Source organism: Bradysia coprophila, chromosome II, assembly GCF_014529535.1.
Source record: "Bradysia coprophila strain Holo2 chromosome II, BU_Bcop_v1, whole genome shotgun sequence".
In the NCBI taxonomy this organism is placed as follows: domain Eukaryota; kingdom Metazoa; phylum Arthropoda; class Insecta; order Diptera; family Sciaridae; genus Bradysia; species Bradysia coprophila.
In genome coordinates, this window is record NC_050735.1 from 5,383,772 (window position 1) to 5,399,717 (window position 15,946).

Genomic DNA, 15,946 nt, shown 5'->3' on the forward strand with positions numbered 1-15,946 from the left:
ATCTTCCTTTTTTATTGTTACCAACCATTCGGTAATCGTTCCACATTTACATTTTCGTTTTAGAATTGAAGTGACAGAAAAAAATACCGAGAAAATTCGAAACCATAAAAAAGCTAACACACCATTGCAGCGGAACCGAAACCACACACACCGAGCGCTTATTTGAAATGAATCTTACAGCCAAAACATGTCATATAAAATGGTATTGATATGGAAAGCGCTCACGGCATTAGACTATAAAAATAATCCAAAACACTTCGACAAACTAAGACAGATTTAATGGCAACCATATTTTAGGTTGAGGGAGGTTAAAAACATCAAATAAATTTATTCTTCTGTATGTACCCTACGTTAGATGCATATTATATACAGAGGTATGTTTGTGTGTTATATGAAAATGGAATGGATAGAATAAAAGTAGCAAAATGCGTAATAGAGCCACACCACACACTCATACGATTATATAGAATTGTAACCATGCACAGCACTTAAAAATGCTTATACAACTCATGACTCTATATATCTCATCATCGTATACCATCCTTTTTCCTTGCCAAATCCAAAGAATGTAGCAAAAAAAAAAAACACGAAATATATTCACGACACATAGTCGACACAACAGCGAGCATTGATTAAAATGAATTGGGATGATAGAAGGTTCGGTGTGTGTTATATGGGGACAACAAAAGAAAAATCGAATATCAGGTTGGAATATACGCAATACCTTTTTCCAGAGGAAAGTTAGGCCGTTGTTGTCGCTTTCGATGGGCGCTATTTTCTCACAGATATTTTACTATAGAAAATTGTGTCAATATTGACAACAGCGCCAACCAAAACAACCATTTAAATTGTCAATGTTTTACTATATAATATAGGTGCTGAACGTCTTCAGTTTGTAAACTATCAGAAGTCCTGTCCGGAAAATAAATTCATTTTCGATGATTTTGGTTCAGAGTTTTCGTGCTTTTTTTTCTTCTTTCCTTTCATACAAACAACAAACGATCCCCTATTCTTATTATGTGTTATTGTCCTGTTTTACTGCTCAAAATGCGAAACCCCATCAGCACAGAAATATACTTATAGGTTTCATCGATTTCTCTGTCACCCTTAAGCGAGGAAGGACACCATGAAATGAAAAACGATTCATTGAGGCAGAAGAATGTCACAACACAAAATGGAAAAAGGTTTTTTTTTCTGCTCTTCCTGGAGTCAGTCATTGGTTGTTGTATAACCGAATGAACACACAAAAAAAATAGAGAAACGAACAACAACAAAAATATTGTGAATATCACTTTACCATCAATGACATTGCACGCAGAAGTAACCATTTCAGCGAAACAAAAGTCCCAGCCGTTGTATCGCGATATGAAAAGCTATGTATACAAAAATACATGTACGAGCTTTTTTGTGTATAATTTTAAGTTTGTTATTGATTTTTGTGAATGCATTGTCACAGAATGACCCCAACAAAATTCCGATAGTGGTAGTTTCATGAATCTTCGTCTACATGTAAATCATGTAAAATGAAATGGAAAATATTTATTTCGCTATGACGTTGGTAGTGAAGAAGTACATATACATAAGTCAATCGAGACCGATAAATTCACGGTCATATTATTATGCTCTTTGTTTCAACTAAATCTGTACCGTTTTGCTGAGAGGTACTCTAACCGTTTTGAATTTAATTTCATTCTGACCGTTTTCTACGAAATAACTGTGTTGAAGTTCATTCCGACCGCTTTGACAAAACAAATTACCGACGCAATGGAAAATTTATTTTGATTTTTTTTTGGGATATTTCGTGGAAAGATCGATTCGTTAAACAGTAAAGGAAAAGCTTTCACGAATATAGTGTGGACAGAATTAAACGAATATGTTCGCTCATTTCCAGTCGAATGTACGTTACATGTATGTTTTTTACATGGTGTGACCCTCAAGGAGGCGCCTTTATATACCCGACTAAATACATAACGGTGAGAGACACACGAAAATGGATTTTTCCATCCCTTAATTTTGTGGAAACGTAATAAAGATTAGCGGACAACTCACATTTTTAATGTAGATGATGATACGATGAACAATAATTTATTTCTAAAACGGTTCCAAAACACGGTAAAATCACATCAACACTGGACAACAGTTCTGGTTAAAACGAAAAATCATAAAAACAAATCAAGAGTCAACAATGCACAAATTTAAACGAAACAAATCGCTTGAAAAATGTATGACCTCTAATTTACAAAACACTTGTTTTAATTGACATTAAATGCTCTTCGGCTTCATAAAAAAAAAAATCAATTTTACTAGACAAATAAATATGCGATGTAAATGAGACTGCACAATAGGTAAATTGTAAATGTAAAATTCAATTGGATATTATTCTTCCCTTTCAGCACTTAAAATCTTTGTGTTCGCTTTTATCGAAAGTGGCCCGTCTTCGACTGAATTTTTCTACGATTTCACTGGTTTATAGTCAGTCCTTTTTGGATGTGTTTTTTTCTTCTTCTGTCGGGTTAGAAATTTACTCTCTGGAATTATTGGAATCTCGCATGCGCACAATAGATTTTTGCATAAATATTTACCACATTACACACGCACACATGGAAAACTCGCGAATGTCAATACAAAAAATAGTCCAGATAGATTGTGGTCGCAGAAAGATTCTTATTGATAAATGTATCGTCAGTACTGAGAACCGACTATACTTTTAGCGCTGTTGTCGACAACGAAAATGGCGAGATTTGACTAATGTGATCTGGTTATAAAACATGTCAAAAGAAATAATGGATTTCGCATTTAAAGTTTTGTATACATTGGCAGACCGAAAATAGTACGAAGAACATCCGCGTCTGAAGAAACGGCCAATACCTATGTATCTTTAGGACAATTACGATTTACTTATGAGACTCACATACTGCATCTCGTCGTGGAAATATATAAGTTTAAGCGAGATGTAAAAATGCAAGACTTAAATGGACATTCTGCGTATGATGTCCCGAGTAAAAATAAAAGTCTCAACGGTTCGAAAAGAGATGTTTCACGTCTCACAATACGTCTCTTTTCGAACCTTTGAGACTTTTATTTTTACTAGGGGTAAGTCTCTTACGTAAATTAACTTTTTTTTCGTGTAATACACATAACTAACCACCCATAGAAACACAGAAATTCGCATTAGCTTATGCTTGATTTCCACTTACTAAAAACGTCCTGTGTGTGAGAGACAAAATTGATTTTTTTTTTAAATTTTCTTTGTTTACTTGGCAGCTGGCTCTCTCACGGCTCTGACACAGAGTACTTTTTGTTAAGTATGGTTTCCCCTCAACAAAAAGTACTCCATGTGAGAGCGAGCTGTCAAGTAAACAAAAAAAAATGCAATATTGTCTCTCGCACGGAGTGCTTACTTGGTAAGTGGAAATCAAGTCTTAAGGCTGAATTCACACTCACTCCGTTTCGTTGGACAGAAGTGTTTGAAAAATAGAAAAGAGTCGTGATTTACATAAATGGAGGCAAAACGGAGACAAAACAGAGTGACAGCCTAATTTATAACTGATGACATTTCATTTATTATTTGTGGACCTGGCAGCTGAACACGAATTCAAACAGAAGTGTTCCACCAGTCATTACCCCTTTAGAATCAGCTCACAGATGACTTTTCGACAACGATGACAGAAATAAGGTGACGTTTTACGAGCCTACATTCTCTTTAGTATCTGTACAGAGAGAGAGGTACGTTTACATTGAAATGAAGACGATGCATTGACTAACAAAAGTGAAACCCCAATGTTGATTCTCACTGTATGAGTGTGTTCAGACTGATATATTAAAACAATTGACTCTAATCAATATAAGATACCCGACCGATACGTTCGATTTCACAATTTCTGTGACACATTGTGAAATTTGTAGTCAATTAAATTGTAGAAAATTTATTCTCGAATAATAGGCAACGACAGCTTTTCTGACAGAGTATTTCTGGCAAAGAAACAGATGTCAGTGAGTCAGTCATTTAATTAATGTAAAAGAATGTACACATGAATCATGCAATAGTAATTAGGCTAACGCGACTCGACTGTATAAACAGCTTTTTCCATTGTAGTCCTCTTCGAATACTACGTTTCGATCTACTAAATTGGCCGAAACAGATTTTGTAATTCGATCAGTTCATCGTGAGGAAATGGTTTTTAGTTGAAAAGAAAATATTCTCAGTTCCACTAAGTGTTCTTCAAACGACGTTGGAGTTTAGATCTTTTCAGTTAACTTCAGTTTCAAAACTCCTACGAAATTTTTTTAGAGACTCAACCGCTAATGAAAATAATGTTATCCAGAAACTCGGTAAAATTGGCGTTTTTATATGGCATTTCCGAAAATTTGCCAAATTTCCCGGAAATGAGGTTCCCTGGTTCCCGCACTATTTCCACCATCACAGACTAACTTTAAAACTATCTCAATCGGTCTGCATAGACACTGAGTATGAATCAGTATGCGCTTAAACTGCATCATAGAAACGCAGCTAAGTGTGGTGTGACGACTCCGTACAAATTTATTTACTTCCAGTTACAAGAAAATTAACACGAAACAAAAAAAAATCTGAAAAAAAAACTTCGAAAAATTGAAATGTTTTTCGCTTTTATTTCATTCCACCCGCCATCCGCATACATAATGATATCTACGGCCAACATAAACAATGCTTGAGCATTCTTTGTGAACACAAAACTTTACTCGATTAGTTTCTTCGCCTTGAAGAACCGTCGAAGATACAGCACTTGCCATGTGGCTAATCCCAACAGACAGCACATACTGAAGATACTGAAGAACAGCACACGATTGTTGGTCGATTCTAAGTGTACGAAAGAATGTGGATTAGATCGTAAAATGATTTTTAAAAATGATGTGGGGTATTACCATTTGTGTCGCGCATTTCCTCTTCTTGCTTACGCATATGCACAAAGTCTTGGACAATTGAATCCGACAGATCTTCCAGACGTTTCAAATCGACTTCAAGTGGTTTGAGTTTAGCTGCTTCGCCAATCTTAAATCAAAATTAGGATTTTTGTTAGAAATTTGTTCCCGCTGAAGATGAGGAAGTTAGTGGTGACAACACTCAAACAAAGGGGACAAAGAAAATTGGATTCGATTTCTGTTGGTTAACTCAAATCTTTTACAATTCCAAAAAGTTCAATCAAAACGAAAAATGAAACTGGTTTGACAAGGCAAATATATTTACCATGTGACTGAACCGAACCTTAATATTGACGAAATTAAAATAAAGTTTTTTTTTGACATTGTATAGTATACGTAGACAATACTTGGTTTACTTACTCCTTCATAACTTTTGGTGTCGATTCCTTTTTTCGTCGATAAAGACACTTCTTGTACAACTCCTCGTTGATCTGTTTTGCGAAAAAAAATTGTTAGACCGGTTTTAAAGAAAGTTACAACGAATAAAAACTTACGTTGTGGCACTCGCGATATGAAACAAATTTCAAAGTTCTCAAAGAACTCTGAAGTGAAACTGAATTTTCCTTTGCCAATGCTTTCCTTTTGCGATAGGATATGTCCTTTGGAGTCTCTAATCTATAATCAACAATCATACAGAACCGTTATCAACAAAGCGAAGCTCATTAATTCATTGGTCCACGTACCACATAATCTATTTTTTGTCCGGGTGCATCACTGATTTCATATTCGCCCAATACGAGCTGGTGTGCTTGCATTTCATCACGTAAACATTTTTGGGTGTTCGGTTCCAAATTAAACATAATGGCTGCAGTTAAACTGCAGCCCGTTCCGAAAATAATTGCAAAAAGCACCAGCGATTTCATGGCTCTCGCTATGGCAATTTGTTGTGCAGAAAGAGAAATTTTTGCCTAATACAAACTTTTATGACATTACGTGCAATGACAGATGAGGTGGCCGCTTTCCATAAAAAAAATCCATTGAACTTTTGTCGACAATTCGACATCGAAACGGAACGATGTAGAGATTTCTAATTCGAGTAAATTGTTTTCAATTGGCACGAAATTTGAAAATATTTCAAGTTTCAGTATCTTTAAAATTGATGTTCTCCCATGCCTTAGGGCCTAGTGGTCCGTGGTCGCAAAACAAAAGCAGTAGTAAACAACAAGGTAAAACACGGCAACGACTAATACTGAGGCTATGTTATTACGTGACAGATTCTTGGTTCTGAAAGAACAGGTTAAGACACTTAAATTTTCTAGTGGCGCCTTAACGAACTAAGAATTGAATTTTCTGTGTAAAGGTTTATCCCAACAAAATCTCTATGAGAAAAGTGTGACGCAGTCTTTGAAGTACAATTTCTAAAATCAATGATATCGAAATTGTTCCGAAAATTAATTAATTCCACAAAATTCTGATTTTTCCTGGGATAATGATGAATGAAACTTAAGTTCTAATGGCTTGACTAAGGTTCCTGCAAAGTTTCACGCAGATTGGCTGCGGATTTTCCAAGATCGACCATCGATAGATAGATAGAAACATACAGAGTAAGTTGAAAGATTTTGATTGTTTGGAGAATGCCATTTTTCACGTATTTGTACTGAAAATGACGACATGGAAAACGCAATATCTCCGGCTGCCGAGCACTTTGGTAGGTGTGTGATAGCTCATTTTCTTTGTATTTCAAGTGAGAATATTAAAAAAATAATTTGGTTACGATATTGGACATTTTGGCGAAAGTAGAATTCTCGCCTATACATAGTAGCCGCGTCTCAAAAAACTTTGTTCGTTCTTTTTTTGGAAGTTAGACTGCGTCAAGTCCTCCGCTATCTCTTTTGGATAAAGTGGCCATATTCTAATCACATCCTTTCCTTAACGCTTTACGAAGTTAAATTTTCGTGTTAAACCGTTGATCCGAGGCAAAGTCGAGGTCAATAGTACTCTATTTGGCAGTGTCGACTATCACTTTTGCTTGAAGGGCGTTGCTTCACGGCATTATGCTGATATATGTGCTGAAGCTCCAAAAGATTTGCCTCGACGATTTGGAAAGAATGCTTATCCACCCTAAAAAAGGGTTTTAACTCACAGCAACTATGAGCAACTGTCCAGACGATTTTCATCAGTAATTTGTCGTGATCTTGAACTTCCTAAAAACTAAACAAATCGAACAAAGTTGACGCCTGTGACTTCTTATTGATAAAAATATTGCCATATGCTTATCTCCGTAAAGATACTACAATTCATTCTTAATCAATTTCAATTGTTGTAGCGCGTCGCAGTTGTAATCTAAACTCTCGAAAGGTGGATGGTTAAAATAAGTTACTAAAAACCAGAAGTACAATTACATCGACGAAATGAAAATAATTCGTGGAATAATTCAAAACGCTTTGTTAATTGCGTTGGTGTTGGCAGCATCTACTGTGATCTGGGCAAAATCCCTTAAAATTGATGTTGAACTAAGAAAAACGTTAGAACGAAATGGACATGCTAACATTTTGGTGTCAATGAGTGCCGGAACTCAAGATATTTTAGATAATTTGTCCAGTAAATCATTTTCGTCTCGTACCGAACGTTCCCAGGCAGTGTACGATGCACTTACCGCTCGTGCTCAAAGCTCACAGCGCGAGATTCTTGCTTTCCTAGCATCGACTTCCACTTTGGAACAATACAAATATGGAAACGTGCAGAGCTTCTGGATTACGAATCAAATTGGTATACAAGTTGCAAGTGAAGAATTTATCGTGATTCTGGCGTCCATGGACGAAATATCCCTCATTCAAGAAGATGACATTGCACACCTGGATCTGCCAGTAATAGAAAATCGAAACACCACTGATCCAACAGTTAATCAATGGGGTGTTGAAGCAATCAATGCGCCATCAGCTTGGCTCTTATTTAATGGAACAACTGGTTTTGGAATAACGGTAGCCAACATTGACACCGGTGTACGCTACACGCACGAAATATTGCGTGACACTTACAAGAATGATGATCACTCATGGTACGATCCATACAACCAAACTGAAATTCCAGCTGATTATCATGGACATGGAACGCACACTATGGGAACTATAGTCGGCTCAAATGGTTTTGGAGTAGCGCCACAATCGAGATGGATTGCTTGCAAGGGATTGTATGATGATAATTTTGGATCAGGATTAAACCTACTCGCTTGTGGACAGTTTATGGTTTGTCCGACCGAATTTACTGGAGCTAATCCAGACTGCTCCAAAACACCGCATATTGTCAGTAACAGCTGGGGTCAGGGTTCGGGTGCAAGCACATACTATGATGGAATGATCGCTGCCTGGCATGCTGCCGGTATTATACCTGTATTTTCATTGGGAAACGCTGGCACCAATTGTAATACTGCTAGAAGTCCCGGTGATCGTAACGTTATTGGCGTTGGCTCAACGACGATCCTAGATGAGCTATCCTACTTCAGTTCAGTCGGCCCCACACGAGATCACATTATAAAGCCCGATATTTCCGCGCCTGGTTCATTGGTTGTGTCTGCCGGTCATCTAAACGATGACGCGTATAGAACTATGAGCGGTACAAGCATGGCATGCCCGCACGTAGCAGGAACAATTGCATTACTTCTGAGCAGAAATGGCAATCTAACATATGTGGAGATAAGATCATTGCTCCAATCGTACGCCGATCGCAATTTGACATTTTCGAATGTTACGTGCAATTGGATCACTGACAATGTGTTTCCAAACCATCATTTCGGGTATGGTCGGTTAAATGCAAACAGATCGTTAGCAGCACTTGCTGAATTTAATGAAAGCCCAACTATGAAAGTTTAACTAAGCGGACAACGTTGAGGAATTGTATTTTCTGTTGTCAATAAACGCTTTTTCATTTGGTTAATTTGGTTCTATAGATGTCTTTCGTAGGCCTTGGTTCGTAGGACTCAGCTCAGTGCAGTGACTTTAAGACAAGAATAAACAAGAAAAAATGAGTAACTAAGTGAAGATGTCACTGTTGAAACTACCAAACCCTTGGTTCTAAAATAACTAGAGAAATGATAACAGATGACGTTGCATTCGCTCAGCCGCAAAGCAATACACTCTGTTATATTTCTCTGGAAACAACATGAACACGTTGAAGTTAATTGCGGCTTGTCAACTTTCGGCACCCTGGACTTTACTTAAATCGTCGAGGAATGCCTCCAAATAAATTTCTAAAAATCTAAAATTCCGTTCTGTGTTGATCATAGAAGACTATAAAATAAACATTGAACCACTAAGTGAAGATGCAACTGTTGAAGATACCAAGGTACCATAGGTACCAAGGCCGCAACACAATAGCCTCTCTTATATTTCTCTGGAAAGAACATGTTAAGACACTTCTGAGTTGATCATCACAAAGGTATCTAAATTTACGAGTGCCGCATCTACAAACCTAGAATAAAATTTATATGGGAAATATCCACCGAACCGTCAAATTTGGGTGTCAGAGTCAGATTGAAAATGATCTTTCAGTACCTAGACCTGAACAATCGCCAAACAAACTCTAAATTCCTTTCGTACATTACACGAATGCAAATTGCAAATTACAGCTCGCGCTGTTTTCAAATCTACAATTTCATGCGACACAACTAAAATCGAATGTGTGGAGACATTTCTTCCAGCTGATTGTCACATCGCACATTATAGCAAAAAAAAAAAGTCACAAAAAGACATCGTCTTCAATTTGCATTACAAATCAAACAAATTTGAATTTACATTGGAAAAAAATGTTATCCAAATTGAATATCATAGTTCTTGCCATAGTCGCTCTTCATACGAGCCTAAATATCGGTGTATCCGGTAAGTTTTCATAGACAAATCAAATTGTTTTCGCTGTTAACCATTCCGAATGATGTGTTGTAATTTGATTGGATATACGCCACGAGTAGTGTCTCGTCTCGTATATAGTATTATATGAGTATTAGCCGAGAGATGTTATCGCTGCAAGAGTCTAATGGGAGTTTTCTTTGCAGGCGCAAAAACGAAATATGTGACGTGTGGCTCCGTACTAAAATTGATGAATAACGACTACAGAGTTAGATTACACTCTCACGACGTCAAGTATGGCACAGGATCCGGCCAACAATCAGTAACTGGCACAGAGCTACAAGAAGACACTAATAGTCATTGGGCGATATTAGCGCCCTTGAATAAGCAGTGTGATCGCGGGTAATAATCTTTTTTGCTGCGAGATAATATGCTCGCCTATCTCAAACAATTGCTATAATACGCCTACAATTTACAGCGAATCAATCAAATGCGGTCAACAAATCCGTCTTCAGCATATAGCTACCAACAAGAATCTTCATTCACATCATTTCCAAAGTCCACTGTCTGGCAATCAAGAGATTTCCTGCTACGGGGAAAATGGAGTCGGTGATAGTGGTGACAATTGGGAAGTTATCTGTTCGGGAGATGCTTGGATGCGTGACTATCCGATTAAGCTGAGACACGTTGACACTGATGGTTATTTATCGGTATCGGGCAGAACGTTCGGTCGGCCAATTAACGGTCAAATGGAAGTCATTGGAACATTTAATATTAACCATGCGACAGAGTGGAAGGCAGCCGAAGGACTGTTTATTCATCCCAGAGAAATGAAGGAACAAATCGTACACACCGAACTGTAAAATTAAGAGACTATTTCCCATCGTATTTGCGTGTTTTGATTTTACCATAGACTACACAGTTGTTTTTGTGATACGTTTGACTGATTAAACGGGAAACTTGAGTCAAAGTGACGGTATTGTGCTTTTAATTTGGTCAGAGTGACAATGGAAATTATTTTGTTTGAATTTCAATGGTTGACGAACAAAAAAAGACTTACCGCCGGTCAATTGAAACAGATCTCTTGGTATCACTAACTCAACACTATAATTACACTATAACTGTCCAAATGCAATTGATGCTTCACAAATTAGGGCAACCCAAAGCACACAATTAAAATTATGAAAACAAACACAAAATTATACACAACAACAAGGATCGCGAGTACAAGATAAAATCGCATAAAATTCCACAACAAAAATGGATAAAAAAGCAGTTCGCATACATCAAAATAAAAGCCGTTTAGTCGGAGCATGTTCACCACTTAAGTGTGTTGACAACTCTGATGTGCTACAATTTTGAGAGTTTTTTTCTCCATTTTTCTGTTTGCTTTAAGGCGGCCTCAGAGTCGTCCGTTTTCATTCCGTTTTGCCTCTGTGTGGACGTGACAGTTGTCATATTCAAGTTTTGAAAAAAACAGGTTAAGTGTGAGAAATCAACTTGAAAAAAATATTTTTCTCGAAAATTTAGAATTTTGTTTTTATTAGCAGCCGTTGACGCAATTGTGTGTCACCGCCTTCGTGATCAACTCAGAGTTGTCTTAACCTTGGTCATATCAGACAATTTGCTCTATTGTATGAAATGTCAACTGTCATGTACACGAAGGCAAAACGGAATGAAAATGGATACAAAACGGAATGACTGTTAATAGAGTGTTATGATGAAAGAGAAGAAGATGTTTTGACAAGTACCCCAAGGCAAGCTAAAATAAACTGGTCTTATGTCCTCTCGCTCTCAACGTACCACGTTGAAAGAGAAGAAAATACTTTGACAGGTACGCCAAGGCAAGTTATAATAATTAGTCTTCGGTTTTCTCGCTCTGATCATAACAGTCTATTCAGACTTACGCAAGATTGGTTTTATATGTAAGAGGATGTTACACAAATCAGAAGCTCGGCTTTCGGTGGGTTTTAAAGTTAAGTTTCTCTAGGCCAAGGTGCTTTACTTTGTGCTAGGTGAAGTCCTTTTTCACTAACCAAACTGGGTAACCTCAATGAAACTAGAGACTAAGCCAATCGACCGATTTATCATGAATGCACTCATAATTTATGTTGAATTACTACGAAATCTACCAACGATTACCGGATGAATAGGCTTTTAATGGGATTAGGTTTTTGACGGGATTCAGTGTTGAAAGGGATTGGGTGTTTGGATAAGGCGTTTGACGGGATTTGGGTTCTGACGAGATTCAGTGTTTTTGAAACGGAAAATTCGCGGGTCCTTAGCATGAAAAAATATGAATAAACGACGGGAGAAGGTGTTTGAAAAGGAAAATGAGGAATATGAATTACCCTGTCAACACGCTTTTGGAATAGAAGTCACGGACTGGCCACGAGTTGGCAAATTTGGTGACGACTAAAAATTTCATTTCGACTAAGATTCGCTAGACTTGTTCATGTGGAAATAAGTATAGTGTTTTTAGAGCACTGTATCGAGTACCACTGTCGCAATGGCCTGATGAGAAATGGTATTTTCAACAGCATATTAATGCAAAACGTCGAAAGACGTATTTAAATTTCCTTCAGATCGAAACAGTGGTCGCATGGCTTATGTTTTATAAAAATGGAAGAACGACATACCGAAAATAAGTGGGACACCTACATTCTGACTCGCTAATTCAACTTTTTGAACGTTGTACTCGAAATGTTGAAACCGCAATTGAAAAAGTTGACTTGGCTTTCAAAATTGTCAAGCCAACTTTTTGAATTGACAAAAGTTGACTATCAAGTCAGAATGTAGGTGTCCCTTTTATTTTCAGTGATGTTGGCTACAAAGAAGCTGTTGCTGACGGCGCTGAAGGCTCACTACATCCGTTAGGGGCTACCAAGGTTCTGAAAGAACAGGTTAAGACAACTCTGAGTTGATCACGAAGGCGGTGACACACAACGGCTTCGAAGTTTATATGTCAAATGGAACCTAACAAAATTCTGAATTTTCGAGAAAAATATTTTCTTCAAGTTGATTTCTCACACTATCTGTTTATAAGATTCGATGTCACCCGCCTTCGTGTTGTCTTAACCTGTTCTTTCAGAACTTTGGGGGCTACGGGTATTACTAGTGAACATTTATGAAATCGAATTGTGAACATGCCCCGATTCTAACTGTCACACCTGTCACATTTTTACTGTCAACACTGACAAATATTGACTGTAAATAATGATTCGTAAAGAAAAAGATGTTTTCACAACTCCTCCGATAAAAAAGCTGAGATTTCGGAGTGATATCAATTTTGATAATCGCATCGAAGACTTATTCGAAGATGCTGACAAACGGAAGAGCCGGATCGGAGATGTCAACGGTGAGGATGCCATTCAAAAAGGTAAGCCCGATTGGAATGAAATTATGTTGCGAACGACTTGTTGACACCAATGTGCACATTACTTTCATCCCAAAACCAACAGAGAAACCTGAAGCTCAACAGAAATCGTTTTTCGATTTTATCAAAATCGAATTAACACGTGGCTATGTGCTGGAACACGATGAAGAGAGGTACTCGGCGAGGAGAGAAAAGATCTACAATTTTATGACAATTCCGAGGGAATTGGAAAAGTTTATGATCTACGGTGTGTTGCAGTGCGTTGATTCGTTCCTGTACATTCACACCTTCCTACCGATACGATACTTGTTGGCCCTGTGGGGTGTTGTTTGGCGTCCAATAGCTACATGTTTCGGTTTAAGGCGACGTGGTCAACGCTTCCTTGCACCAGCTGAAATATGCGATCTCTTGAAGGGAACGATCTGGATCTTATGCACATGGTTGATCATCATGATCGACACGAACCGTATCTACCACATCATCAAGAGCCAGTCTGTGATAAAATTGTACATTTTCTATAACATGTTAGAGGTCGGAGACAGACTTTTATCGGCCTTCGGTCAGGATTCCATAGATGCCTTATTTTGGACGGCCACCGAACCGAAAGATCGGAAGCGAGCTCATTTCGGTGTGTTTTGGCATGTGTTCCTCGCGTTGATTTACATTATTCTTCACAGCAGCTTGATCATGTTCCAGGCCACCACCGTAAACGTTGCAATTAATTCGAACAACAAAGGTCTGCTGGCGATTATGATGTCCAACAATTTTGTGGAGTTGAAGGGTAGCGTTTTCAAGAAATTCGACAAAAACAATCTGTTCCAGTTGACCTGCAGTGATGTTCGGGAACGTGTACATTTAACTGTTTTGCTGTTTGTGGTCGTCATTCAAACGATGAAAGAATTCAATTGGAAAAGTGAACAATTTTTCGTTCTCCTGCCCGACTGTATCATCGTGCTGGTGGTGGAAGTACTTATTGACTGGATTAAGCACGCGTTCATAACACGCTTCAATGAGATCCCAGCGGACGTTTACACTGAATATACCATAAGTTTAGCGTACGACATGACGCAGACTCGACAAAAGCATGCGTTTTCCGATCATTCAGATTTGGTGGCACGTCGAATGGGTTTCATTCCGTTTCCATTGGGTGTGGTGTTGATAAAGGCCTTATACACAGCTGTATCGTTTGACAATGCAGCCTCAATCATCTTATTAGTGATTGCTTATCTCACTCTGGTCAGCTGTCGCATATTGAATACCATTTGTGCTCTGGGCAAAGCCTGCGATCTGATGCAGAAGCATCAAGATGAAAAAAATCAGAATTCATCAACACCAACCGGTCCAACAAATGCCAGTAGTCATTTGAACGGTATTAGCGCATTGTCGCCGACGCCTGCCAAAAATCAACAACGACCACATAATTACAGCGTTACCACAGATACGGCAACATCGCCCATTCACTCGTTTCAACCGTTGCAGCGATCCCGTACTGTGGACATCGTCGTCAACGATTCAAAGACTAATTTGCATACCAGTTCGTTGCTTAATGATCCCAGTTTCGGTGCCACAGCACTATTTTCGAACAGCGACGTTGACCTGGACGACATTTGTTTGAATGAAAAAGTGCTGAACATAACTCAGGACGATGTGTTCGAAGAAATGCCATTGGCCAGGAGTGTACCGGATTTACAGCAGCAAGATGGTGGTGATAGTGATGGAGTTGAAGTGGTTACAGGTAGACGGACGCACAAACGATCAGAATCGGATCCATTCATTCAGAGTGCTCATATGGAAGGTGGGACGGAACGAGCGTGAAAATTAAAATTTAGACTGATAATGGCATCGCTTCGATAATTGCAAAGCTGAAGTGTCTCAGACTTTTTTTTGCATTAATTTTTTCGCATTTTTTCCTTTTTGTTTTGGCTTTGTTGTGTTGTGAAGGAATTTGTGTTTTTTTTAGTTTAATTCAATTGTTGGAACGATGAGAAACATTAAAAGCGATTAAGTTGATGGCGTTTGTTTCGTGTAAACTAGGTCCCACTTTTTGGGTGGGTCAGGTCCCTCGACTGATTTTTCAATCAATGTTTGCGATTGTTACAAAAATATCATAGAACTGGGCTTCGATTCTCATGCGAAAGTAATACTTATTATTCGTAACTTGACAGTTGCGTGTATAAAATCGCATAAGAACTGTCAAGTTACAAATTCTTAAAGTTACAAAAATATGAGAATCGGCACCCTGATTTGTTTTCTTCTAAATTGCGCATTCTAAGCAATTTTTAGAATAAACAAGGCGAGCTAAGTCTTACATTTTCAAACGATCGAAAGTCCTATTGTTTCTAATATTTCGAAAATTATTAACATTTTGGTCATTGTCTATCTCTCACATGCCAATACAATTCCGAAAATAATTCTTCTTCCATTTTGTTGCATTTTCTTGGTAATTCCTTTTTGACGTCTTTGAGTTGAAGACATTGTAGGATATGGTCGGACGTTTGCTCCTCACTGTGACAAAAGGTGCAGGTTGGTGATTGAACAACACCGATTCGTTCCAAATATTTGAAAAGCAAGTCACGTCCGGTAATTTTTCTGAAATTTGCTACATAAATCTTCCGCTTCTTTGATTGTATAGATTGTTGATTGACGTTCGCCCTTATTTTGTTTTGTGACATTGACTGGTGATGAAGTGTTATTTTTTTCTTCGATTTTCTGTTCGATAGACACTTTGGCTTTAGTGAATTTCTTTTATTTTTGCCTGTAGTAAACCTTCTCACTTTCGATGGATATTCCAGTCCGAATTTTTCGTAAATACACTGGAGTTTGTGAACAA

General features: G+C 37.9%; 5 protein-coding genes across 10 annotated transcripts in view; 3 read left to right on the forward strand and 2 right to left on the reverse strand.

Annotated features, from left to right (window-relative positions):
- LOC119067842 (TLD domain-containing protein 2) overlaps window positions 1-2,477 on the reverse strand; it is a 118,445-nt gene extending 115,968 nt beyond the window's left edge. For 2 of the 6 annotated variants that reach the window (XM_037171111.1, XM_037171120.1), the window contains exon 1: window positions 2,050-2,470. Coding sequence is in view for 1 of the 6 variants with exons in the window: in XM_037171173.1 (XP_037027068.1) it covers window positions 2,050-2,051 (2 nt within the window). In the remaining 5 variants the exon portion in view is untranslated. Of the gene's footprint in view, window positions 1-2,049 lie in introns of all 6 variants that reach the window. The other 4 variants (XM_037171173.1, XM_037171147.1, XM_037171138.1 and 1 more) reach the window with 3 other exon arrangements.
- A 2,128-nt stretch (window positions 2,478-4,605) lies between these two features.
- LOC119068632 (transmembrane emp24 domain-containing protein bai) lies at window positions 4,606-11,009 on the reverse strand. The gene is made up of 6 exons (XM_037172302.1): window positions 10,801-11,009; window positions 5,643-5,916; window positions 5,454-5,574; window positions 5,320-5,390; window positions 4,903-5,029; window positions 4,606-4,837 (listed from the first exon to the last, which is right to left on the reverse strand). Exons 2-6 carry the CDS (start codon window positions 5,820-5,822, stop codon window positions 4,716-4,718), a joined length of 621 nt encoding a protein of 206 aa, XP_037028197.1. The 5' UTR covers window positions 5,823-5,916; window positions 10,801-11,009; the 3' UTR covers window positions 4,606-4,715.
- LOC119081016 (bacillopeptidase F-like) lies at window positions 7,311-8,768 on the forward strand. Its single transcript, XM_037189738.1, has one exon. The coding sequence runs from the start codon at window positions 7,311-7,313 to the stop codon at window positions 8,766-8,768; it is 1,458 nt and encodes a 485-aa protein (XP_037045633.1).
- Window positions 9,602-10,714, forward strand: LOC119068592 (stromal cell-derived factor 2). The gene is made up of 3 exons (XM_037172250.1): window positions 9,602-9,773; window positions 9,947-10,142; window positions 10,219-10,714. The coding sequence occupies exons 1-3, from the start codon at window positions 9,701-9,703 to the stop codon at window positions 10,601-10,603; spliced, it is 654 nt and encodes a 217-aa protein (XP_037028145.1). The 5' UTR covers window positions 9,602-9,700; the 3' UTR covers window positions 10,604-10,714.
- Window positions 11,010-12,918: 1,909 nt separating the features above from the next.
- On the forward strand, window positions 12,919-15,131 carry LOC119068179 (protein TAPT1 homolog). Its single transcript, XM_037171673.1, has 2 exons — window positions 12,919-13,119; window positions 13,202-15,131. Exons 1-2 carry the CDS (start codon window positions 12,957-12,959, stop codon window positions 14,929-14,931), a joined length of 1,893 nt encoding a protein of 630 aa, XP_037027568.1. The 5' UTR covers window positions 12,919-12,956; the 3' UTR covers window positions 14,932-15,131.
- Window positions 15,132-15,946: the final 815 nt, after the last annotated feature.

Bases quoted from the DNA above. Each gene is read 5' to 3' on its own strand.
- LOC119068632 (XM_037172302.1), bottom strand. From the start codon at position 5,822: ATGAAATCGCTGGTGCTTTTTGCAATTATTTTCGGAACGGGCTGCAGT. The intron at 5,391-5,453 runs GTAAGTTTTTAT...TTCGCAAAACAG, and splicing joins CATATCGCGAGTGCCACAAC to ATCAACGAGGAGTTGTACAA. The intron at 5,030-5,319 runs GTAAGTAAACCA...TTTTGATTTAAG, and splicing joins ACACCAAAAGTTATGAAGGA to ATTGGCGAAGCAGCTAAACT.
- LOC119081016 (XM_037189738.1), top strand. From the start codon at position 7,311: ATGAAAATAATTCGTGGAATAATTCAAAACGCTTTGTTAATTGCGTTG.
- LOC119068592 (XM_037172250.1), top strand. From the start codon at position 9,701: ATGTTATCCAAATTGAATATCATAGTTCTTGCCATAGTCGCTCTTCAT. The intron at 9,774-9,946 runs GTAAGTTTTCAT...TTTTCTTTGCAG, and splicing joins CCTAAATATCGGTGTATCCG to GCGCAAAAACGAAATATGTG. The intron at 10,143-10,218 runs GTAATAATCTTT...TACAATTTACAG, and splicing joins AATAAGCAGTGTGATCGCGG to CGAATCAATCAAATGCGGTC.
- LOC119068179 (XM_037171673.1), top strand. From the start codon at position 12,957: ATGATTCGTAAAGAAAAAGATGTTTTCACAACTCCTCCGATAAAAAAG. The intron at 13,120-13,201 runs GTAAGCCCGATT...CAAAACCAACAG, and splicing joins TGAGGATGCCATTCAAAAAG to AGAAACCTGAAGCTCAACAG.